Below are 26011 nucleotides of genomic sequence, written 5' to 3' on the forward strand. Positions count from 1 at the left end.
CTTACACGGTGGGTCTGACAGTTCTGGCAGAAAAAAAGTTTGTATAGGGTGAGCCTCAAGCAGTGAATCAGGAAGACACAGAGACAGCCTCTCACTGAAAAGCCCCAGTAGAGATTTCAAAAGGTCTCTTACCTTGGTTTGGTGCCAGGCCTTCAGTGAAGAGATGTCTGTGTTCCAACCGATCACTCCAGGTGTCTCTATCCGAGTCACGGCACCAAATTGTGGAAGAAATCAAACTTCGCGTTGTAGTTGAATCAGAACTGACAGAGCCAGCTTTTCTTTATTTAGGGCTATCCTGTGATCACAGGGAGAATTCCATACAGAAAGGGGAATTGCCCACTTGTCTGTTTCGAAGGATTTCTTGGACTCTCTTAAGTTTACAAGCATGTTTATACTTAAGACAGAGAAAAATAAAATAAAATATGACCTTGGACAGTAAATTACTGATCTAACACACACAGAGAAATACAGGCTGTTTACTTAAAGGAGAGTGAAACATTGTGCTTATAGAAATAGTTATCAGTTTCTGCTTTCTCAGAGAGAAAAATAAACTTAACATATATACACAGGGTAATATATCAAGACAAAAGCAAGGCATGCAGGATTCCTTATCTTAGAACATTTAACTGAAATGAGCAGTATCAGCACTTCTGATCTCTGTTTTTCTAGTCAAGTAGGCCAGAAGCCCAACTAAATTTATTACCACACATCTGAATTATAATATACCTTTGAAGAGTCAGGCTGCATGACAAATCTAGAGATTGAGAATAGTTTCTCAGCCTGAGTTTGTTTGCACTTTTTTAAAGCAGTGTGTGAAAGCCTGTTACACTTCCATTACTGAGCTGGCTCACAACTAATTGTGACTGAAGGTTTTTGAGTCTAGTGTGGCCTTTTCTTCTAACAACAGAATTTGGTTCTATTTTACAATTGCACATGCATAAAACATTTTGTTTTCTGTTATACATGTACAAAACAATTACTGCACAAATATCAGATTTGGTTCAGTTTTAGATCCTTGAATTGAAAGCCTGGACAACCATAAACAACACTTCAATAAAGAAATGATGACATCTTAATCAAGGTAGTTTAATTAAATTTAACAACTATGTTTCTTTCTTGAAATGGAGGCTCAGATAGGCCTGTTAAAATTGTGAGTCAAGCTCCTTTAGACCATTTCAAACTGGCTACTATGTTAACAATCTGAAGTATTAAGTTGCAAAAAATCTTGGCTGTTTTAGAATTGTGGATGCTGCTTGACAAAATCTTAATGGTACTGTATAGTTTATGGGAAAACCAATAGTTACTAAATGGCTGATTGCCCCCCTTTTCAGGTTAATTATTTATTTTGGAATTTGTTTTTCATTAATTGCCTAACCTATCCTGTTTGTACTTTAATGTGGCTGTTACTAGGAACATCAGCCCTGTGAATTTTTTTTTAATGTGCAAATTCTTCCCTGAATCATACGGGGGCTCAGTTTAGCTATTTCTTAGGTTTTGCCCAGTGGCCTCCCTCTGACTTTTAGACTAAAGATATCTTTCTCCCCTCCCCCTCAAATGCCTTTGACTCAATGTTGTTGTTCTCTAAAATAGGGATTGTACTTTTTTTTTATGATGGTACCTGTCACTTACACAGACTGAGCAATAAATGAAAAATGGGAGTCCTGAATGCTTTCCCTTGCCCTCTGATACCCCCATTCATCATACTACAAAACAAGAGCATGGCTGCAAGTGTCTCTATCAGAGAAGGCTGCAGAGTCCAGGGGCTGTGAAAGCTGCACTGTAGGAAAGCAGACAGGGATAGATGTAGGTGCTCTTCGAGTAGGAGAAAGCCTTGCTGGGGGGCTGGCCAGCGCACCTGCTAGGCCGCGGACTGGGCAGACATTTATAACTTTTATATCGGGTTTGCAAATAAAGAATGTTTTCTACGTAACCTGTTTGACCTCCCGCGCTACCCTCGCTGAGGAGGGAGCTGGGAGTCGAGGGCAAGCGCGGAGCTGGCTCGCAGCAAAATGTCCTACCCCTGCTGGCGCAGGTGCTCGGGGCAGGCTGGGGAAAAGCCTGGCGTCGAGCTCGGAAAAACCAACGCGGCTCCGGCAGCGGCGGAAGCGGCCGCGCGGGCCCGGGACGGCGTTAGTCGGCCCGGCACTCGGACACTCGGCCAGTGCCGGTCCGCACCAGCAGGGGGCGGGGTCTGCCGCTGCGACCAGCGCGCATGCACCGTCCCCCTGTTCCCCCTGACCCCGCTGTCGGGTCCTGCAGCGCTGCCTGCGTCAGGGTTCATGCCTTAGGAGAACGTCGGGCTAGCAGCGTGTAAGCGGCAGGCGGGGAGCACTCCGCTTTTCTCAGGCACAGGCCAGCGCGGCTCCGCCATTATTTTCGCTCTTCGCATTCACCTGTTTAGGCAGCTGGCGGTCAGCCCTTCTCGGGGCCTGGGGCGCTCCGTGATGACGCCACAGCAGCGCCCTCTGGCTGGGAGCAGCACGGCCAGGGAGCTATGTGATGACGCCATAGGCACGGCCCGCATATTGCCTGGAGAGTTGCCCTGTGCAGCCCCTAATGTCGGCGCCGCGCGCTGCGTGGATGCTGTGGCGGCTCCCAGTCCGCGCGCGGCCCTCCCTGCACCATGCCGCCGCCGCCGCCCGCGTGCCCAGCCGGGCCGCCGCCTCCTCCGGCGGGAACGGGTCGTGGGCGCCCAACACGTCCCTGTTCGTGCCGCTGAAGCTCAGCCCTGAGGGCTCCGGGATCGGCGGCGACGTGGGCGCAGAGCTTACGCGCTCGCTTGACAAGAGTAAGTGTCTCCGCGGGGGGATGGGGCAGCCCCCGCGCGGAGAAGGCGAGGAATCAAGCGCGGACCAGAGCTCGAGCTCTTGCGTGGGTTGGGTTTCACCTCGCAATTTGAAAGCAACGTGCCGTGTTCCCATGGCAGTCAGTTCTTGCCTGCTCTCCCCTTGGTGCTTCCACTGGGAGCCGCTCCCCTATGTTCCCAGGTGCTTGTTACCTGCACACCAGCGATGCTCAAGCTTTTGATTTTGCTGCCTTAACCCCTGCTCTGGTCCTCACCTCATTTAGGATGGAGCAGGGTCATGGCCCCAGTCCCATCTGTGTTGGATTAGGGCTGTCACTGATCTTGGCCTTGGCCCTGCATGGGTCCTGCTATCCCAGCCCTGGACGTGCTGCCCTGGATATCCTACCCCAGGCTATTCCTGGCCCCAGCCCTGGCTGACCCCAGGCTCACTGAATTGGACCCATGGCCTCAGTCCCAACCCTACTCATGCCAGATCGGGCCTGGAACCCTAGCCGAAGCCCCCACCCTGTACCTGAGGCCATATCTTCTGGCTCGTGGGGCTTGGAAATCCCCAAGACCCATGGACCAGATGATACGGCTTTGCAGGCCAGATCAGGCATATGGGCTGGGGCTTGAGTACCCCTGTTTTAGGCTCATCTTTGGACATATGGTGTCATGGACAAATTTCTTATCTCTGTGAAGCTCCCAGCACAGTTCATTCAGCTTCTGAGACTCTCTAGGCTCCTCTGGCCCCTGGTTTAGGCTTATATGGTTCCTTCATCCTCCCCCTTATGATCATCTTATCCGTGACTGTTAGCAGGGTGCTGCTAACTCCTGATCAGCAGTTCAGCCTCCTGCTGTGTCTGCAAGCTGGATCCTGTAATCCATTTAACTGAGCTGCTCACACCTTCTCCCATAAGGGGGAGTACATTAAATTCTGTTTACTTGTTACCTGAAACAGTTATGTTAAGCTATAGATACAAGCAGCCCCTTGTAGGATGGACCTCAGCCAGCCTGCCAGGAAAAAACCAGTTTCCCATGTTTTTTTCCTTTAAAGGAGAACCTGTTTTTAAAGTTTGATCCATTTGTAAAGTTTATTCATGACCCTTTCATATATTCTTGCAACCCACAGGTTGAGAAACACTGCTCTAAGGCACTAGAATAATGTTTTTTAACTGAGGTGCTACAGCATGGGTACCACCACTGCTGCTGCTGTGGCCAGGTGAAAAGGCATCCACAGAACCAGATTAGAAACTGGATGCAGCAGGAGTGCCCCTTTGTGCTACAGCCCTTCCTGCTCTAACTTCAGAAGTGTTTTCTGGAAACAGAAGCATGTGGGGCATTTGCAGCTGTCCTACCCACCTCTGTTTCTGGGAAGAGCATGTTGGATTGGACTGGGAAGGGCTATGGGAAGAGTAGGCACTCTGCTGGTTATTTTTGCTTTGCAGGTACAGTTCCACCTGGCTGGGGTGGTGACAGCACCCTGATTGAAAGCCACTGACCTTAGGACAGGAGAGTTCACAGATATGCCAACAGAGCTCGTGGTATTTTAATGCTTATATGAAAAAAAATGAAATAAGATTGGTGTTCATTACAGGAAGCCTTGTTCCCGCTCAGACAGTCTGCCACTTGAAAGTGTTCACAACTGCTTACTTTCTGTAAATCCAAGAGATGAAAAATGTGTTACATAAATTAAGTCAAACTGACATGGTTTGTCCTAACTTATTTAAGTATTTTACCTTTATTCCACTCTACTCCATTCATGTCAACAGGAGCCTCTCAAAGACAAAAAGTAGAATAGCACTTTAATTTATTTTACACTCCAAGCTTCATTCCTAACTCAAGTAAAGTAATATAAACAAAGGAGTAATTCCACTGCAGTGAACTGAGAATTTCTTGTGTAAGTGACACAAAAATCAAACTTTTTGGATGGGGGGAAGGTTGTTCTTTGTTTTTACTAAGGTGAATGTGGACAGGAGCCAGCAGTTGCACTATGTGCATGGTGGCATGTAGGGTGTGTTGGGAGATGTGGCTGAGTGTATGTGAGAGGGTTGTCAGGGTGGGTGGGTAAGGTGTGGGTGTGTGTGGGGTTTGTGAGGTGAGAGAGTAGGGGGGATCGGGGGATTCCCCCCCCCCCTCCAACACACCCGCCTCCTGGCATACAGCCCCTGCCACTGATGGCGGTGGCAGCAGCAGGCCCTCGGGATGTTTGTGGCCTGTGCAGGCTCAGCCTCCTGCTGGTGCACAGCTGTAGTCAGTTCTGGGAGCTGCATGCGGCAGTAAGGAGCGGCTGGCCTGCCTGCATCATGCAGGGCTTGCATGCTGCTGTGCTACTGGGGTGGAAGCCCTGTATGATGGAGCTGGCTACTTTCCCTGTCCCCATGTGGAGCTCATGGGACTCAGCTGCAGGGCCAGGGCTCCTTGCCACTTCTGGCAGAGTCCCATGAGCTGCATGTGGTAGCAGGGAATGGGACCAGGCTGCTGGCTCCATCACATGGGGCTTCCCCCCCCTCAGTGACGCATGAGTGCTGGGACCTACATGTGAACCCCATGCATCAGAGGCAGGTCGGCCTGGCTCTGCTCCTTGCCACCATATGCAGCTCCTGGAAGTGGCCAAAGCTTCGCATCCCTGGGTGGCTGCATCTGCATCTGCATGGACCACAAACACCCCAAGGGCCTGCTGCTATTGTCACTGGCAGCAGGGGCTGTGCGCCATAGGAGGGGGGGCACTTTGGGGGGTATCCCCACCCTCTCTCACACCCCACACCCGGCCCACCCATGCTTCTGCTGCCCTGCTGGGCTTGGACCCAGGCTCTGCAGTCGCAGTCCCATGTCCCTGCTCAGCTGCAGTTTCCCTACCTCGTGCCCAGATCGAGTTTTGCAGCAGGGCCATGAGGCGGAGCTGCTGGAGGTTGAGCAGTTGCATACTGGCCAGGGCCCTCATGTGCAGAAGGGTTGGAGTGAAGTGTGGGTGGGCTGGGCAGAGTATGATTAATTGATGGCTGCCCACGGGCTGGGTGAAATTGCCTGGCAGGCCAGATGTGGCCTGTGGACCGTATTTTGTGCCCCTGGCCTAGGGCAAGAGTAAATTGAGAGAGAGTAAGGGAAACTAGGGCCAGAGCCCTGAGAGACTTCATCTGTGGAGAAAGCACCAAGAGGAGCTACTCCGTCTTGTAGATTAGAAGCATCCTTTCAAAGATAATCATGTGAACATTAAGGTGTGGCAAGTGAGAGGCAGGAGGTTAGGGAGGCTGGAGAGCAAAGCAGGATGGGTGGGGCCACTGGGGTGTGCTACAGCCAGCCTCAGATGTCAGGTCCTATTACAGGTGAGTTTTGGAGGAAGAATCTGATGTGTTGTTTGGTTTTTTTACACCTTAATTTGGAAAGGGCAGCATGATTATGCAATATGCTTCAGTAACTCAGTTGCGTTTTTGTGGGCAGTCATTTTCATATACAATAACCCTGTAATTTCTACATCACCAAGTCAAGTCCAAGTCTGAATTATACTAGCTTGCTCGTGTTCCACAGGGTAGCATTTCCCACTTGCCCACTGCAAGGTGTTTGGATTTTGTTCAGACAGACATGTTTAGACTACCTACTTGAGAAACTTACGTATGCCACGTGTGGATCATCTTTAAAGACTAGTAAGTTGTCTGGCTGTGGTTTGTCTCAGCTGTTGTCTTAGTTTTTGTCTGTTTTAAAAATGAGCTGCTACCACAGTGCAGGGTTCTATGTCTTTCAGTGGTTAGGATTATTAATAGTTAAAGCTAACTAGAAAACTGTATTAATTTCAATGCATTATATGCTTCTGAAGCTGAAGTGTGACAGAAACAGCACATAATCTTGGGCTTCTGCCTTGCCAGGAAGTAAAAGGAAATGTTTCCTCAGTTTGTTTAAGAAGTGATGTACAACAGTTGCAGTTTCTGCCATCTCTAATTAGTCTAAATTAAAACAACCACCTTCAGCTCCTGTACAAAATGAAGTTTATTTTCTACATTTGGGGACATTTTACCATCTTTAATTTTTCCTGAGGTTGAGGAAGGTTGTGTGTGCCCAAAAGCTTGCAGAAAAAGATGATTTTTTTTTTTGAGATTTTTTTAGTTGGTCTAATAAAAGGTATAATCTCTGAACCAAGAGTTCAAGAGTTTTGCATTTTTTTGTTTTGTCCCAGACCAACATGGCTACCAAATACATCCCTAGAAAGGCCCCATGGACTTTCAGGGGTCATCATTTTCTTTTGTTTTTGATGCCTCTATGTAATGCGTGTTTCCCCAGACCTCTGAAGCTTTCAGGCCATGTCCTTTTGTTTTATTGCTTTGTTATTAAAAACATCGTAAATCACTATTTTGTCAATTTTTAACATACTTGGATTGTTATTCAGGGTCAAACTTATTTCATCAAGGCTTGTTGTGAAAATCTTTGGGACTTTTTTTTTTTTTAACAAAACATCAGTCTTAAATCTTGATGTTGTGTGAAATTGAAGATGATACTATTTCCAAGGAATACATTATCTAACTTAAAATAACTTCAGATACAAAATATACTAGATTATGAAATACTTTCCTAATTTAATGGTTATATAGCAGTTAGTGGTATCAACATCAGAACTGGTAAGCATGTTATCTCGATTGGTTGGTAGCAAGCTAAATAATTGGGGGCAGGGGAGGGAATCACTTTCCAGGAAGAGAATGTATGGCCTTTGTAAGTGAGAGACATGATTGCTTGGGAGAAGTCCTAAACTACTGTGCTGTAGCTGCCTTTATTTCAGTACAGGTTGAGTACCAATAAATCTGATCTCAATTTCATTGTTACATCTTCTAGCTTCCTTTATATCCCTCTGGCAAAGAAATGTTTGTGTACAGTGGAATTAAACAAAAGCAAATAGTGATAGCAAATAGTGAGGTTAACTGGCTGAGTGTTCTGTAGTGCCAGTATTTGTATTAGTTATATCAAAGAAATTATATATATAATGTATTAGTGTATGTGAATATACGTATTCAGTGTGCATTTTTGTGTTGGTGTTTTTTCATTTTGTTTGTTGTTCCAAATTTATATAATGTTTTTGGAAAAGGAGGATTAGAAACTGTTTGATCTCTGATAATTTGTGGGCAGAGTGGGGCATGGCAAATCAGCCTAATCCTTTTATTTCCCACAAATAATGGCTATTCTAAAGTTGCCTAAAGCAGGGTTTCCTCTTCCCCCCCCCCCCAACTTTCTGTGCTTATCTTCACTGCAGATGCTGGGTGACCCCTCTGCAGTGATGGTAGGCACAGAGAACAGCAGGGAGGACTCTTGAGGAGGGTGCTACAGAGGGGGCAGGGGGCTGTTCATAGCTCCATGCTGCCTGATCTTCTGTGCTGCCTTGGCCTGGTGCTGATCCAGCTACTTCCTGGGACAAATCTGAGCTAAATATTGTTGACCTGGTTTAAAGGGCTGAAGTTATGTATCCCTAGGATTATGTGGAACGCAGTGCAGAAACTGACTTGTGTTCAGTGTTATGCATGCCTCTTACACTTTCCTTTTCTGTCTTTTCTCTCCCCTACTTTTGTGCCCTTTGTCTTCCTAATTTCCAGCTATTTTCTTTTTCACAACCAGTCTCTTTTTTACCTTGAATTACTACAACTGTAGTCTCCCATTCTTGTCTTCAGCAGGCATGCTTTCAGGCGTGATCACCCTTCTTCAAGCAAAGGAAGTCTCTGGTGTTCTGAGACTCCAGGGAATGAGAGAAGCTAAAAGCATGACAGGATGTCAGTGAGAATGTAAATAGGTTGAAATTAGGAAAACAAAAGGTAAAGCAGGGAAGGGAGGGGGTAAGCCAATTTCCTGGAGTCTTAGAACAGTAGAGACTCCCTGTGCCTGAAGAAGGGTGACTGTACCTGAAAGCTTGCCAAGAACTTTTTTTCCAACTACTCAGTTGGTCTAACAAAAAATGCAACATCTACTCAGATCCTTGCCTGCCTATGTTCTGAAAGATTCATCTTTTTTTTTGGTTACTACTGTTTTGAATAAGGAGGCTGGCCATTCTCTCCAGTGAGCATGACTCTGGCATGAATTCTTTGTTAATTTTAATGAGTGACTAGCCAAAGATTCTGTGCGACTTGCAGTGTCAGTCTAATGATTAAACCTCCATTGCATGAAGGCCTTTATAACAAACTTACTGCTTTCCTCTAAATCTACACAGCCTGCAGATTCACACTTACATGTTTGTGATTTTTTTTCTTCTTCTTGTTCTTTAGGACATGTAGGTTACATCTGCTTTTAATCTGGGACCATCGAATAGAATAAAAGCACGGTGGCTAAACTGGCTCGCAAGCCGCATGCTGCTTGCCTGCCTGGTACTTTCAGCTCTCCAGAAATTGGCTGAAGTGTTTCCCCAAGGCAGCTCTGGAGGACAGCGCAGCCCAGCACCTCCTGCTGCTCTAGCTTTGCCCGCAGAGATCATGTCCCAAGCCTGCCCACCTTCCTCCTTCTCTCTCTTCAGGACTGCGGGCTCAAGTGTTGGGCTGTCACACCACTTACCCTGGGGTGCGCTCCCTGTGGGAAAAGCCTGAGTGGTTCAGTGGTATAGGGAGGAAGGCAAGGCGGGTGATCGCCTTCACTCCAGGTCACCCAGTACCCCCTCCCACTCCACTGATCTCCGGCTCTTGAACTTTGGTGGAGGATTGGATATGGCTTCCAGGGTGAGTAAGTCTGGCCACCCCTAGAATAAAATGGAAGAGCAAGATTTTTTTTTTTTAATGCAAAACTGCATTTTGATACTTCCTCTTGCTGGAGTAAATGCATATAGTAATACAAATACATATTTGATTAACAGTCTACCTGTAGCTAGAAATCCTGAATTTGTTTATCAGGCATACTATAAGAAAAGCACTGTATTTTTGGTCCTCTTCCAGTTAGCTTTAGTAAAGATAGTTGATTTATTTAGAGAGCATTAGATTATGTAGCAGAACTTAAATTCCGTTGGCTAAAGCAGTAAAGATTTGAATTTTGAGAATAATCCTATTAAATGTGTATATTGTTGGCATCTTCTTCAGGAAACAGGATATTGAGTGCATAGGGAAATTGGAGGCAATTAACTGTATTTCAAGAATAATAAAGGGGGAGGTCAGCTCTCTGCCTATAAAACAGGTGAAATGTCAAAATGAAACGCAGTTTAGATCAGTGTTTCCCAACCTTTTCTATCCATGGCACACTTAAATAAAAAAAATTGCTGTATACTGCCCGCGCCCCCTCCTCCTGCCTCCAACAGATAATGTAGCTGCTGTTGCCACCAACCACTGCCCCATGCTGCTGCTGCAACGCAGAGCGGGGGGGGCGGGGCACACTGGCTGGAGCCACGTGTCGTCGTTCCCCCCCCCGCCCGAATGCTACAGGCAGAGCATTCATTTATTTGTGTGACTTTTCCAAAATCCCATGGCACGCCTGTTCACAAATGATGGCACACTGGTTGGGAAACGCTGGTTTAGATAACCAAATAAAGTGTACAGAAATTGCTTATTTCTTGGAACATTTAGTTTCAGCTTAGTCCTAGAGAGCTTTACAGGTTGGTCAAGAAATAAGTATAGTTGAACAAGTAAGTAATAAATGATCATAATATAACTGAACATTTTTGAAGTAGGAATAATAACAAAAACTAGCACTATGGTGTGAGATTTTAAAAAGTAGGAATTTGGCTTTGTCATTTTTTTAAACAAGACTAAGTGAAGGGTAAGGAAATGAGAATGACTTGATTCAGTGTAGAGTTTGCTTAAGCATATTGTAATTGTCAAGGAATGCATATATATCCTAAAGAAAACAAAACAAAATCATATTTATATGGCAAGGCTAAAAATGTTACTTGAGTAAAGCTGATATCCTTCAGAGGTACATACTTGTAAGAGCGAAAGAAAAGAACATGAACTATGCCAAGTAAAATCCAACATAGATATTAACTATTAAAGGGTTTGTGAAGAACAAATCACCACAGATTTAGAAATAAATAACAGGAAATGTTTTGAGTGTATTGGGGTCAGAAAACATCAATTAGTCGTCTGGACTAGTAGGGCATAAAAGGACCCAAGCAAGGAAGATGATTCAGAATTATAGGAAAAGTTGCACAATTGTATCTTCATGCCTTCAAAAGGTAGTAAGAATAAAGTGCTCTTGGAGGCTGACATGTTAGAAATTGGAGAGTCTTGTACAAATTGATAAAATTAAGAGCAGCAGGTCTTGAGGTCTCAAGGAATTTAAGGAGTAGCTGAGTTGCAAGGAAAAAAACCCCCCCAAATACTATCCTCTTATTGAAATGAGTTACTAGCCCAGAAGACTGGAGAACAACAAATGTACTTAGCACTTAGCTTGAAAACTACTAGGAATTGTGAACTGTTGATCTTTGCATCCAATCCAGGAAAATGGTTGATATTTGATTATTTAAATGAATTGAAACCGTATAGATAAATATATATGGGTTACTAACCTGCAGAAATTCTGTAACTGAATTGCAATGTTAAAAAAGCTTTGACAGAACAATTCTTAATTCTTTTAAGCAGTTAAGAAGCGAAAGCTGAAGTATTTTTCTTGATTTAGAAACTGCCTAAGAAAAAATAATCAAATACAAACTATGCTAGAGTAGGAAAGGTTGTAAGTATATTGCAAAACCTGTAAGGGTGATGGGTGCATGCTCTGGCTATTAGCCCATGCTGAAATGAATGCCAACACAGCTATACACTGTTCTTGCTGTGTTGGGTAATTAATGCTAGAATGCACGGGACACATGCTGAAATCATGCTTTGATTTGGCTGTTTGGCCATTCCCTTGACATGAAGGGAAATGGGAAACAGAATTGTATAGAAAGGAAGAGTAACCTTGAAACTGAGGGACCTGGCATTAAATAGCAAATACCAAAATGCTTGACCTCTAATTTTCTGATATGGCAAATGAGTTGTGAATGTGGATTCATGGTCATTGTAATGTTAGTTAATAAGTGAAACGTATGAGAAGCGAGGGTAGGTGATATCTTTTATTGGACCAACTGCATGGTTAGGAAAGGTTTAGGCAAGCTTTTGGGCACAAGGTGTGCTTTCTTAGGTTGGGAGGGGTACTGTGTGCCTGAAAGCTTACCTAAATTTCTCCTAACCATGCAGTTGTATCAGTACAAGGTATCATTAGCAGAGATCCTTGCCCATTGTCACCATCTGGAGAAAGTCTGAGTTCTTTTTAGGCTGCTGTCAGGGAGAAGCTTGGTGCTGTTGTGATAGTGTGCGTCTCCACGCACCATCTATTAACTGACTTGGGTGTTGTTTTCTCTGTGGATTTGGGGGGCTTTATCTACTGCAGGCTTTCTTTGCCATTCATATCAACCCATCTTGAGGATTATTTTCTCGGAAGTAATTTCACGCAAACCTTGTAGAACTTGTAAATTCTGCCCCAGCCCTGATGTAAATAGCTTTTTTATTTCCTGAAACTTAAAAAAATCCCAAAAGCCCCCAAACAAAAAAACACTTGGAAATGAACTAACTCATTCTCTTTGATTGGGCTTTTTACGTTGTTACTGTTACAAATATTGATAAAAGAAGAAATAAGTGACTTGAATAAAGCCTCTGATAAAGTCTGTCAAAAGACTATTAGGAAAGTAAGTGGCCATGGTTAAGGGTTGTCAACCATCGTATGTCAAATCAGGATCTAATACTAATCAATGGAAGTAGGAGGAAACTTCCTTCAGTGTGTTGACTGTTTACTTTGTATTTTCTTGTGCCTTTCCTTTGAACTATTAGAGAAGGGCTAACTGAGTTTGATCCAGTATGGTAATTCCTGTGACCTGTATTGTCAAGTTTGCCATTTCTGATATGTGCCTCAGGTATCAGTTGCAACCAAATAAATAAAAATGCATTTTATTGGACCAACTGAGTAGCTGGGAAAGATGATGGGGACAGGCTTTCAGGCAGGCTATACTTTTCAGATCCAATAAAATGTACCACAAAAAAAACCCTCTTACCCCTCATACATTTCCTGGACCATCATACTAGAACAACACTCAACCCTGTTACAAAAATAATATTTGAAAATTTTTATCTTGCAAGAGCTTAATTCATTGCATTTGATTTATTGAGTTGAAGAAAATGCTGGAATTTTCTATATTTTATTTTTAAGCAAAGGTAAATCTGGCATCTTAGCTGAAGCAAGAAATGCTATTTTGTCTGTTACAGGTGAAGTTCTGAACAAATTAAATATGTTTTACAAAAGGAAAGAAATGCAGAGACTGGGAGCAGAGAATGGACTGGATGGTAAGAGAGAGTATATTTCTGATATGCAGTATCTTTTCTTAAATAGAGGTAACTGGATGCTTCTTGTGAGTAGCTTTTCCCCTCTCCTAGTAGAATAACTGATCCATGTGCTGCCATTTTGCTGTTGAATAGCTTGGATTTTGTTTTACTTCTTGGGATTTTGAAAAAAATTATGTTCTTTGAAAAAATGTATATTAGGCTTATTGGTAGCACTTATACTGAAGAAATGTTACTTAGGTTGACTCTTTAAATCTTTTGTTATTATTTTAAATCTAACACTGAGCTTTTCTTACCCCCATCCCTTCTTTACTCCTGCAGCTTATCTCTTTCACCAGGCATTTGTAAGCTTTAGGAAATACATCTTGGAGTCCCAGTCCTTGAGTGCTGATGTACATATTATTCTAAATGATATATGTTGTGGTGCAGGCAAGTATGAATAGTGCCTTATATTTTTCTTTGTTATTTAATAAAAATATATTTATTTTTCTTTTCTTTCTTTGCTCCCTCCTCTGCTTTTTATAACGGGGATAAAAATGGAGCAATTCCCCCTGATGTGGGAAGGTGCACCCTGTCCTTATATTCTCCAAAATGGGAGAAGAGGGAACTATTGTTGTCTGGGCCACCTTGTTGGTGTGTTATCCTGTATGGTGTCCCTTTTACCAAATTTGTCCAAAGTATCTGTCTTCAGTTATATAGGCACCATGGTTAAATTTTTTGAGGAAAAAGGCTGATGACGGTGGTCAGCTTCTCCATCCCATCCATTATCATGTGTAACTCCTTTGGTGGTATTTAGGGACACTTTCTGAGCATTCTGCTGTACTGTTGGGTTTAAAATCTTGAGTATGTGCTGCTCTTCCTCTTGTATTACTTTGCTTTTGCCACTGCAAAAGTTAGAGAGGGTATGTTCACTTCATTTACTGCTTTGCTCATGATGATTAATATAAAATGCCTGTGCCCATGAAGAGGAAATGTTAGTTGATGGCTGTAGAAGTTTCATAGGAGCACAAATAGATTGTTTTCCTTTATTTTAAAAAACATATTCTACAGAAGCAGTTGATACTGCTTCATTAAGTGATGATATTGTTCAGATGTTAAATACGACAGTGGTTCTTTGCATTTGAAATATAATCTAAAGCTGCTGGCATATGTTACACTTAAGAAGTGATTAACTAGTTAATTACGTCTTAAATTGTTACCCGGCCTTAGGTTAATACACTTAATAGTGTGATTAAAACAAGGAATAAGCCACAAAATGTTTACATAAAAAATGGGTAATAACTTTTGTGGCTGATTCCTAGTATGCCATTATGTGAACACATGGCCTGGCTGGGCCCATGCCTAGGAGTCCTATCAGCTGATCAGGATGTGCCCCCATGGTTGGAGTACACTTGATGGGCCTCCTAGCCATAGGAGTTTGCTATTTGCTGGTGCAGGAGGAGCCCAAAATCATGATCCGAGGCTCCCCCTGCACCATCAAAAAGGCATGATGGGATCTGATAGTCAGTTCTACAGGCATGGCAGGAAGCATGATTGTGGGGATCATGCATCAGATCCCATCATGTCGTGCATGTCAGCCAGGGTTCTGGTTATAGCAGGTCAAATTATGAATCTAATTTATTTTCTAGCATTATTTTTAAAGTCTCATTATACTCAGTGGCAACTAATATCTTTGAAGAACTCAAGGAACTAATTTTACTCTAACATGCTTCTATACCACTTTTAGAAGGTAATGTTAATGTGCAAAGTTGTAGGATTTTTTTTTTAAATTTTTTTTTGCTGATGACAGAGAAATTTCTTGGGCCCAGATTAAATGTTGAAGGTGAGAAAGGAAGGTGTCATAGTTCTGAGTTAGAGCATAAAATGACTGCATTTAAGTTTCTGCTCTGCCTGATGCAGAGCAATGAGTTGAACCTGGGTCTCTTCCATTACAAGTAAATGCTATCATCAACAGACTGCTCTTGACTGAAGGTCTGTTTCTCTAGCTAGTGCTGTTCTAATTTTCTTTCTCTGCATTAATATTAATGTAAGAGACTGGTTTTTTTTGTTTTTTGGTTTTTTTTAAGCTCAGTGTTTGGGGCACTCCCCTGACATATTGGAAGTTTGGGGACTTAAACCTGGTTTTCCTGGATAAGTGACCTGACGAACGACAATGCTACATGCTATTCTTAGCATTTGGAAGTGGGGGATTTCTTGCTTTCATAATTGCCCTTTTAAAAAAAAAAAAAGAAAGGATGTGGATTTGTTCCAGTGTAGGCAGGTGATTTAAAGATTAAAAAAAAAAAAGTCTTGCAGGACAGAGAAAGTTTTTCATACCAAATGCCTTTAAAAATCTGTCAAGTATCTAAAATGAATACTTGAATTACCAAAGTGGTTGTGTTGATGGATTTTTTTTTTTAACATATTGTGTCTGCCTTAGGTTTAAGTCCATGTTGTAATGTTACTTTGTCTTTTCCCAGCTGTGAGATGGAAAAATAATATTGGCGTCTTTGTAGAGTGCTCTGAAATGTATGGATGAAAAACACAATCCATGAGTTGGATAGTATTATTAATCTCTGTTCAATTAACCTATCTTTGGATGAGCAAGTGTACAGATTCGTAACAGTGTTTGTCTTTCAGGTCATGTGGATGACCTCTTTCCATTTTTCTTGAACCATGCTAAACAGATCTTTCCTATGTTGGACTGTATGGATGATCTACGCAAAATCAGTGACTTAAGATGGCCACCCAACTGGTTAGTGCTTTTTACATGTTGCAGAATTTCATATTGCTTCTTTTAGTACCTGCAGTCTCCTTGCAGAAGACTCTTAGAAAGTTCACTTTTTCTAAGGAGGATGTGCTTAGTGCTGTGGTTAGTTTTGAACACAAATACTGGGGCTAAGAATGTCAGTGCCAGTACAAATTGAAGATAATATATGGCTAAGAGGTCACTAGTTTTTTTTTTATTAATTGGTTTTGGTTTAGTTAAAGCTTTGCTATGTAATGTCCAACTGTAAGGTAGATATTAATCTCGTATCTGTGGTTATCCAGTCTTTGATAGTTAATGGTTATGGAAGAACAGGCAGAAGCTTGAAATCAAGAGTCATGGTGACATTTCATAGAGTCCAGTGTGGGCAAGAACCATCTTCTGGGGAATACCTATTTTTGTAGAAATTTTGAACCTTTTGTTCATAAAATAATTTTTCTACCCTGGCTCTTGGGCAGCTTTCACAGTTTCCTTGTGCCAGAAATTTGACTTCCTTGGAGTGAAGTCTGTTGCTATTCAGCACTGTGCCAGTGGTTTAAGAAGAAAATAAAAATGACTTCACCTATGAAACTACCACCACATCACCCTTTCCTTCTGTCTTTCCCCCTCAAGTGATATATATATTTTTAAATGGAAATTGCCTCTTTACAGAACATGTTATTCAGTAAATTGTACCTCAGGACCTAAAAAGTAAACAAGAAAAGATGCAGTAGTAAGACAATAAAGGAATTATTTCTTGAGAATTAAGCACGCATATTTTTATTTCAGTTTTCTCTTTAATTGTAAAATGATCAAGTGTGGTACTAGTACTTGACAGATTGTTAAAACCTCTTTATATTTGTTAAGTATTAAAGGGTAGGAGGATATATCAATATTAATAATTGGCATTTTAAAATGAGTTGATTGACAGTTTGGGTGAAAAATCAAATTAAATTTGTGTTGTTTATTAAACTATATATGTTTTGAATTTTAGGTATCCAGAAGCCAGGGCTGTTCAAAGAAAGATAGTCTTCCATGCTGGCCCTACAAATAGTGGAAAAACATACCATGCTATCCAGCGATATTTGTCAGCAAAATCAGGAATATATTGTGGTCCATTAAAACTGCTGGCCCATGAGATCTTCCAAAAGTGTAATGATGCTGTAAGTATGTTTAAAAATCTTTATGTGCATTTGTGGGACTGTCATGGTATTATGCAAACCATTTTATTTTAATAACTTTGGAAAACACTTTGAAAGAGTCTACGACAGTGTAGTTTCTATTATGATGCTGTTAGTTTATGTTTATACCAGTGGTGCACCTTCAGCATAGAAGGCATAGAATGGGACAGTATAGTTTCAAAGCATTGTTTCATTGCATTCATCCATGTAATGTAGTCTATTGCCTATTATTCCCACTTCGTAGTAACTCAGGCCGTTCATGGTTTGTTTTTCGTGTAGAGACTATAGCCCTGGTTGCCTGTGATCTTGTGTTAAGTAAATCACCCATGGGCTGTGACCTGAGGACAGTAGGGTTCTTTTTGACATGTCCAGTCAGTGTTTGTCTCAACTTAATTCAGGTTCAGTTAAATAAAATAGAAATTGTCATTGGCAAACTACAAAACCTTATTTAAAATAAGTTACCTTCGTTGGTCGTCATTATTTAAAGCAGTCCGAGTATAAACTAAAAAGTTATACGCAATAGTAAACCATGTCTTGAGTCATACTTACTTGGGCTTGACAGAAGGCAGGAAGAAGATGGAACATCCTCAAGTGCTTGTTAAATGCAGTTACAGGGAAGTATTTCTGTTAAAGATGATCTTCTGGACAGGACAGTGATCTTTAGTTAGTGGCAACTTTTTTTCTTATTCAGTATTAAGTTACTTTCTCTTCTGTTCAAATGCCCCTGGTTCAGCGACTTTCTCTCTTCTTGTTTTAATTTTTACATGAATGTCAGTTGATGTGCAATAAGTTATTCCAGATTCTAGAAAATAATATTTAAAAGATAGTATGATGTTTCTTTGGATTCCTTGTGCAGGAATCCCATTAGATTTCATTAGTTCTGTTGATTTGCTTCTAGCATCTTTCATAGATTTTTTTTTTTTTGGCTAGCCTGTTTGCAGCTTCCTAATATTACAGCTGTTACAAAGTATTAATATAAAATACTTCATATGTTTCTATATAAGCTACTTATGAATTTTCCATATTAATTATCTCAGTACAGCATTCTGATACTCAGTGGTTCTTTAACAATGGCAAGCCTGTAATCATGCTGCTGGTTTCTAAAATGTTACTTCCCTTAGGAAGTTCTAGCCCCAAGGATCCAACATCTCCTTTTAAATAAGTAATGAGAAACAGTATGATGTGTAGGTATGTGTTTCTTGTTAGCAGTGTATTTGTGGAACTAAAAATTGACTTTAGTCAGAAGTTCATGGCCACTGTGGGGTTTGTATCAGGGATGCTCAGTAGGCCTGTACAAATAGGGCAGCATTCGATTTTTGGATTCAGATCTGGCCGATTTTGGAGGACTGATTCAATTTGGATCACTGTCCTGAATTGATTTGGCGCTGATTCAGGGAGATTCGATGACTGGATCAGCTGGGGAGAGGCAGGCACAGGTGGGTGGCCTCAGGTTCTCCCCCAGTTCATTTGACTGTGCCTGCCTTTCCCTGGGTGGGGGGAGCCACCGGAGAAGCCCCCATGGCTCCCCATCCCCAGCCTCCTGGCACTTAAAAAAAAAAAAAAAGCCCTTGCTCACTAGCTGTACGAATGGTGATTGGGGCCTCTGGGCGCTCATGGTAAGACCCACCCATGGGACAGTGGGGGGCAGAGGAGACTTCCCCCCCCTTGCTTGGCATCTGTGTGGCAGCTGTCACTTTCCACAGATGCAGTGTGGCTTGGCAGGGTGCTGCCATGTGCTGTCTGAGATCTGGGGCCACTGGAGCTGAGCACTGCCAGGCTCTGGCTGACATGTGGAGCTGCCCCAGTTCCTAGACAGCGCTTGGTGCCCTGCCAAGCTATGCTGCACCCGTGCCATGGGGCAGTTGCCATGTGGGTGCCGAGTGAGGGGGGTAGCACTCCCTGCTGCCCCATGCTGCAGGGGGGTGCTCTGTCATGAGCACTCAGAGTCCCTAATTGCTGCTGCCAGAGCTGGTGAGTGTAGGGCTTTTTTTTTTTTAGTGCTGGGAGGCTGGGGCTGGATGGGGGATGGGGCCACTCAGGGCAGCCATGGGGGCTTCTCCAGCTGTGCCTGCCTCTGGCCCAGTGAGGGGAGCCGCAGGGGCTCTGTCCTGCTGCCTCTTGCCTAGCTGTCACAGGGCGGGGTGTCATGATGCAGGCGCGGCCCGGTCCAGGCAGCAGCATGGCATAGCCCCCACTCCCAGTGCTGCCACACCCATATCAGCACTGGGAGCGGGGGCTCTGCCCTGCTGCCGCTTGCCAGCTGGTGTGGGAAGTGCAGGATGTAGGTACAGCAGTGCTGGGAGCAGAGGCTCTGCCCTGCTGCTACTTGCTCTCTTCCACCTGGAGTGAGCCACACCTCTATGCTGCTCTTCCCCCCACCCCCCTGGCTGGGCAAGAGGCAGCAGGGCAGAGCTCCTGCTCCCCGTGCTGCCACATCTGCATCCTGTACCCCCTCCTCCCCACCCCCTGAGTAATGTCCCTCCTGCTCTGTCCTCAGCCCCAGTCCCTCCCTCCCCCACGCCCCTTCCCTCTCTGAACCCCAACAGACTTACCAGCTGGAGGCAGCTGTCAGCTGCCTGTTTAGTATACGGCCGAATCTCCGAATTGTCCAGATCTTTTATGAAGCTTTTCTGAATTGATTCAAATGTTTGAAATCAAATTGGTGCTTTTACTTAGTTTTCTGTTTTGTTTCGGATTTGGAGATTCAGTAGTTGGGCTGAATCTCCTCCAAATCGAATCAGCTGCTGAAGCTTCGCACAGTCCTAGTGCTCAACCCCCGGCACAGGCCAGATCTGGGCCACCAGCACAATGTAATCCAGCCTGCAGGGCTCCCCACATATTTGGTGGGGAGCCCTGCATGCTGTGGCCCTGTAGTCTAGTTTAAGCGGTCAGGGCAGTGCAGAGCCCAATGCCAGCACGTGGCCTGATCTGGCCCGTGAACTATCCCTGCACCATTTATCAGGCCTGTGTGTCTAAAAATGTTAGTATCATTGGTGTATTTTATTACTGATGTTAAAACATATCTCATTCTGGGATTGGTTTAAGAAAACAAAGATGTAATGATACTTTTCAGGAATGGCGATCCAGGAGAAAAAGAGAGAATCTTATTCCATAAATGAGCAATATTTCTTTGAATTTTTTCTTCAGTATAGAACTTAATTACTTACAAAATGTAAGTCTGAGTTACAAAATGCAAGTCAGAGCAGCCTAATGCAAGGAATCCCTGTATTTGGATAACCTCTGTTATACAGTATGTCCAAAACCATTTCATTAAGATCAGTAGCTTTTTAAAAAATAAAGGAAAAAACAAAAAACTAAGAAAACAAATGACTTTTAAAAGTGCAGGACCATAGGGATTGCAATAATATTTGATCCAATGTAACAGTGTTTGCATTTCCCTTGTCCTTTCACACCTCCTGAAATTGACCAATACAGTACATTACAACATAAGGCCCTTTGCCCCAACTACCCATACTCTATAATAGGGCTGGGCAGTTATTTCAGGTGATGGGCAGCTTAACGCGTTTTGGTGAGCTGTCGAGGGCTGTGTATGTAAAATCTTTCAGAAGATATCATTTTAACAAATTACTGATTAAAAAAACAAAACATACTAAAAATGAAACATCTGCTGTAATGTATTTTAATTTTATTTCCAGAAATAATTTTTGTCCTGACTTAAGGTTTTTTTTGAGTAATGTATATAGAGGTGATTTGCATAATAGCTCAAAATAATCTTATTCTTCTGTGTTGTGTATGAGGTGGGGGGTGCCCGTGTATTAGGTCCTGGGAGCTGGCTGGAGGTGGGGAGGGAGGAAACTGGAGGCACGTGCAGCAGAGCACACCTGGGTAGTGCAGTGAAGGTGCAGTGTCTTCCTGTCTGCCCTCCCTCCATGCCTAGTATGTCCTGTGGCTGCCCCTGTGGACCTCTATGGGGGCCTGAGCCCTACCCAGGGCATCCCCTGCTGTGCTCCCACCCATGCCCACTGTTGGCACTGTCCCAGGCAGTGCTGTTTTCTACCTGCAGGTGGCTGCTCATTGTGCTAGGTGGCTGAGTGGGGGGAAAGGTGGCTGGAAGCTGGATCCCTGTGTACTGGGGCAGGAGCTGCCCAGCTGCAACTTCCTTGCCTGGCTCAACATGTGGTGCTTGACATAGCTCCATGGCTGCCACTACTTCCCTGTGCTACCTGCTGCCTGGAGCTGTGCAGCAGGGGCAGGAGGAGGAGCCACTGGAGGTAGGAGGAGCTGAGCAAGGCTTGGATGGCTGCAAGAGCAGCTGGAGCAGCCCTGTCAGGAAGGTGTGCATGCTAACTGGGGCCCAGGCTGGAGTGGTGTCATCAGTGGGTGCAGGTGGGAGTGCAGCTCAGGCTGCCCCAGGTGAGCGGGCAGGGCTTGGCCCCATGTGCAGTGCCATGGGGGCAACTGCAGGCTGGATGCAATCAATTGACTGTATTGCCCACTCCTGCCCTATACACTTTCCCACCAGACACGAGTACTACCCTCAACTTCCTTTGCTCATTTCTTCTCCATTTTTAAACAAACCAATTTTTTAACAGCTCAGAAGATTAACAACATTGTTCTTATTTTACACTGTGTATTTAAAAATGTAGCACACTTGGGCTTATTTCACAACCTTTCTTGTTTGGGGTTATGTTACTTTTCTTTTAGGAAAGGAGTTTAACATTGACTCTCTTAATTTTCGTAGAATGTGCCATGTGATTTAGTCACAGGAGAAGAACGTGTATGTGTTGATCCAGAAGGCAAACCAGCTGCCCACATTGCTTGCACTATTGAGATGTGCAGTGTTAACACACCCTGTAGGTATTCATTTGCTTCATATACAGTACATAGCAATCTTTAATGTAGCAGTGCTTAAAGCTCTAGGGAAAATTTAACTTCAGCAACCCATTGTCGTCATGCATATCCTGTATTTATTGATTTTAACTTGGTGATTTCTTAACTATCTTTTAACACTGTTTTATGAATGTTGAATGAGGAGCAGGTCATCTTAGGACTATCTTGGAATGTAGTGTGGATGAATGAAGAAGGATGGAGCACTGCTGGGTCTGGATGTTCCTTCAGATGTAGTGTTGCTATCTAGGTGCCTTCCTCTAGTGAATCGTCATAATTTGGTTGTGTGTTTTTTTTTTTTTAAGGTGAAGTGGCTGTCATTGATGAAATTCAGATGATCAGAGATCCAGCAAGAGGATGGGCCTGGACCCGAGCACTTTTAGGTATGCCTGTCAGTGTTGAAAGTATGCCATTGTTGCCATAAACTAGCTAAAAGTGTATGGATTGCCGTATAAATGTATGATGCAACGTATATATTGTAGCATTGATTCTTCACAAATTTAATTTATAGAAAGGGATCTTTAGATGATCAACTTTCTGTAATGTCATTTGTCGCGTTTACTTTTGTTTCCATAAATATTATCTGAATTATAATTTTAAACGCATTTTATTACTATGTTAACACTATCTGCCTCCATTTACTTACCTGTTTAATTAGTAGAAAGCATCACTTTCATATATTTATGGCACTTTTGCATAAAATGTTACATAACTATTTAAAACATTATAACTTTAGATGATTCTTCAGAATTCTAATTTTTTAAACATTGGTAATTGCATGCAGCATTTCTATAATCTTACATTAAATGACTGACTTGTAGAAATTGCATTTTGTCAGAGAACTTATTTCTTGCAGGAAAATTATTTTTAAATGAATTTTCTAATTTTTTCAACATTAAACTTTGGGGTTTTTTTTCAAAATCTGTAATATCACATTTCAGAACGTGGTCTTCCCACTTCCTTTCCACGTTGACTCTCCAAAATATCACCTCCTTTAAAAGTTCAAATGGATGAGAGAATTTCTAACTTCTCCATCCTTGAAAAGATGTTGAAAGGCTGATGAAAAGAGGTAGTTTTACTTTTCTGTTTGCAAATGAAGCAATGAAACCTTAGGCATACATTCATGCTGTTAATGGCTGAGTTTTTGCTCAGTGAGAATGTCAGCAGAGACTTACTTTTTGGGATATAAAATATCATTTAATTAGCAAGAATCCTGCCATTTGAAGGCATTGCACTTTGGTAATTTTGGTACCTTGCTTCAGGTAAATTTGTGTTGCTGGTTACAGAGGAAAGCTAAAATCAGCAAGGAAAAAAGGGTTCTCATTAATGTGTTCTTGGGTAGTATTTTTGTCTGTTTTCGTAATTGTCTGTTGGTTATAGATTCTGTTATTTTGTCTAAACACTTACCTTTTGACTCTTTACCTAACTTCATTTTTTTCAGGGATTCCTGCAACAGAAATTCACATTTGTGGAGAAGATGCTGCTATTAATTTGATAAGAGAGCTCATGTACACAACAGGAGAGGAAGTAGAGGTAGATTTACTACTTTTTTTAAAGTTGGCATAAAATTGTGTACAAAACATTTTAGGCTGTCTTTTTGTTAAATGCCATTTACAACAGTGCAAGTGACTGCTGTAAACTTGATTTGTGAAAATACTGGTTGGATCTGCTGTACCTGGCTAACATTTTGATAAATACAACCTCCATTTAACTCCTAAATCAAAGGAAGGCTTCCCAGAAGTTCTACAACACTAACGCTTTTGAGGGGAAAAAAAGAGTTATACCATTAATAAGGAAACAGTGGGTGTTTTAGTTTCCTTGGCTTTCCAAGAGGGCAGGCTATATGTGTGCATCGACTTCATACATTTCCCTTTTTGTAGAATGCAATGCCCTCCTTTTACTCATGTCACATTATTGTTATATATTTTCCCTTAAGAAACCAAACGGTAGAAAGGGGATTTATCTCCAGGGAAAAATTATCAAAAAGAAATGGATGAATTCCATTTATCCACCTTCATGGAATCATTTGTCAGGCAAGAAAGAATCTTCCCTAATATTTTACAAATATAAATCCTGCTCTTGCAGGTAACCTTTCTGAGAGAATCCAGCAGAAATTTTTCCCAGTCAGTAGCTTGTGAAATCTCTTGCTTTGCAAAATGACAGTAGCTATAATCTTTGAATAGTTCCTATATTAGACGTTTCTTTCTTCCTGGATATTAATGTTGTTGCAAGTAACTAGTATGTCTGCAGTGTAACCTAATTCAGTGCTAGAAAATGGTTTGTAACGTCTGAATGCTGTAAACATTTTAAAGTATTCTCTTTGGAAATGCTCATGAGAGGTCCATTTTAGGTTGCATGGCAAAAGGAACATTTATCAGAAAGAATGGTTTTTATTGGCTTTCTGGTACTTGCCTTACTGGGATAACGAGGCACTTCTAGAATACTGGGGTTCTGATTACAGACTGAGTAAAATTTGCAGATGTTACAAATGATGCGAAGAATTTGTGTCTTTCTTTAACAATGGCTGTTTAATCCTAGGTCAGAAACTACAAGAGACTTACGCCTATAACTGTGCTGGATTATGCACTAGGATCTTTAAATAACCTTCGTCCTGGTGACTGCATTGTTTGTTTTAGTAAGGCTGATATTTATTCTGTGAGTCGACAGATTGAAGCGCGAGGATTAGAATGTGCTGTCATATATGGCAGTCTCCCACCAGGTAAAATACTAACTTTATTTTCTTTTAAAAAGAGAAACTCCTGTTTGTTCCTGCTCCTATGAAAAACATTTAATAAAAAGATTTAAATATTACCATCTATCTATCTATCTAGATGCTGAGTTAGAATTAGTAACAAGTAGACTTCCATTGTCCAGCATTATAATAATGGAGTTGGACCTATGTTATTTGCACAAATCTAACAATACATTATTTTATTTTGATTAGTTTGTGGAGGGACTGATTTACAGATGTAGGAAAATTTGAAAAAAATAATGTTGATTCTTCAAACGTTTCTTGTTTTGTTCAATTACATCTAATGTGGGGATATAATGATTTTTACGTTTCATTTTGATGGGGAAATTCAGCTACTTAAAAAGTACCCATTACTGATTCTGTTCTAGGGACAAAACTTGCCCAAGCCAAGAAATTCAATGACCCTGATGATCCCTGTAAAATTTTAGTTGCTACAGATGCAATTGGAATGGGGCTCAACTTGTAAGTACTATGAACAAATTAAGACTAATATGTTACATAGTTTTGTTTTTCCCAGTTGTTGATAAAGTGTTGAGTGCCCTTTATGTGCACAAATGTCTGAACGATGTGGTGATTAACTTGACTGGTTAGATCTAATAATAATATTTATCAAACTGATTTACCACATTTAGCTCAAATCAAGGGGACTTCAAATTTAAGATAATCCCCATAATTAGGTTCTAAACATGGAAAATCATAAATGTGTTTTTTAATTTTTCTCTGTCCAGTACTATCTAGTTATTGGTGGGTCGTCTTAAATTTATCCCACTCACCACTACCACAGCAAGGAAAGCAGTGGCGGGGGTCGTCCCCCCCCCAGTTGTCCTCCTCTGGCATCTGCCCATAGTGCCCTTTCCTCCACTCCCCTTCCTACTCTGTGCCCCGGCTCTGGCTGTGGCCTCTGGCCCCAATTGGGGCTGGAGCTGGTTCAGCTGTCCCCCACCACTCTGCACTCTCCTTCCTCCTCCTACTCCCTCCCATTCTGTCCCTCCTTCCTGTGCTCCTCTTGGCTCCATGCATCCCCTGCCATGCTACATAAGCAATCCTGGCTCCCTCTAGAACTGCAGCAGCTTCTTTCCTGGCCCATAGTTAAATCTAAGATGAGCGTTTTCCTCCATTTGTAATGAGGCAGGAAGAGAACCTCCTGTTAGATTTGAGTAAATATAGTAGTTTTGATCATTTAGACCTAGTCCTGGAGGTTCTGTTTGGGAATGGGATTTAGCTGAAGGTGGGAATGTTTTCAGAAATCTGCTGTCAGTACCAAGTTTGAAATGTAGTTTTTTTATGATGTTGCCAGTGACTGAATGGACATGGAAATATAATTGCCCTTTGTCTTTCTGCTAGGACAGATTGATGGCAAAGTAAGTAATTCGTTGCTGTTCCCATGCTGTGTCTATTCTGTGGCTATATTGCAGTTGTCATGAAGACTAAATTCACATTAAAATAATATCCATTGTCCAA

At 42.4% G+C, this 26011-nt stretch overlaps 1 protein-coding gene across 1 annotated transcript in view; it reads left to right on the top strand.

Moving 5' to 3' along the window:
* Positions 1-2505: 2505 nt before the first annotated feature.
* The window catches only part of SUPV3L1 (Suv3 like RNA helicase), a 29317-nt gene continuing 5811 nt past the window's right edge, over positions 2506-26011 (top strand). The window contains exons 1-10 of the mRNA XM_019538516.1: positions 2506-2788; positions 12970-13047; positions 13366-13473; positions 15664-15778; positions 16764-16932; positions 21653-21764; positions 22104-22181; positions 23240-23331; positions 24337-24517; positions 24919-25012. Coding sequence (XP_019394061.1) covers positions 2557-2788; positions 12970-13047; positions 13366-13473; positions 15664-15778; positions 16764-16932; positions 21653-21764; positions 22104-22181; positions 23240-23331; positions 24337-24517; positions 24919-25012 — 1259 coding nt within the window. The 5' untranslated portion in view covers positions 2506-2556. The remainder of the gene's footprint in view (positions 2789-12969; positions 13048-13365; positions 13474-15663; positions 15779-16763; positions 16933-21652; positions 21765-22103; positions 22182-23239; positions 23332-24336; positions 24518-24918; positions 25013-26011) is intronic.

This window comes from Crocodylus porosus, unplaced genomic scaffold, assembly GCF_001723895.1.
Source record: "Crocodylus porosus isolate Cpor-Errol unplaced genomic scaffold, CroPor_comp1, whole genome shotgun sequence".
Lineage (NCBI taxonomy): Eukaryota > Metazoa > Chordata > Crocodylia > Crocodylidae > Crocodylus > Crocodylus porosus.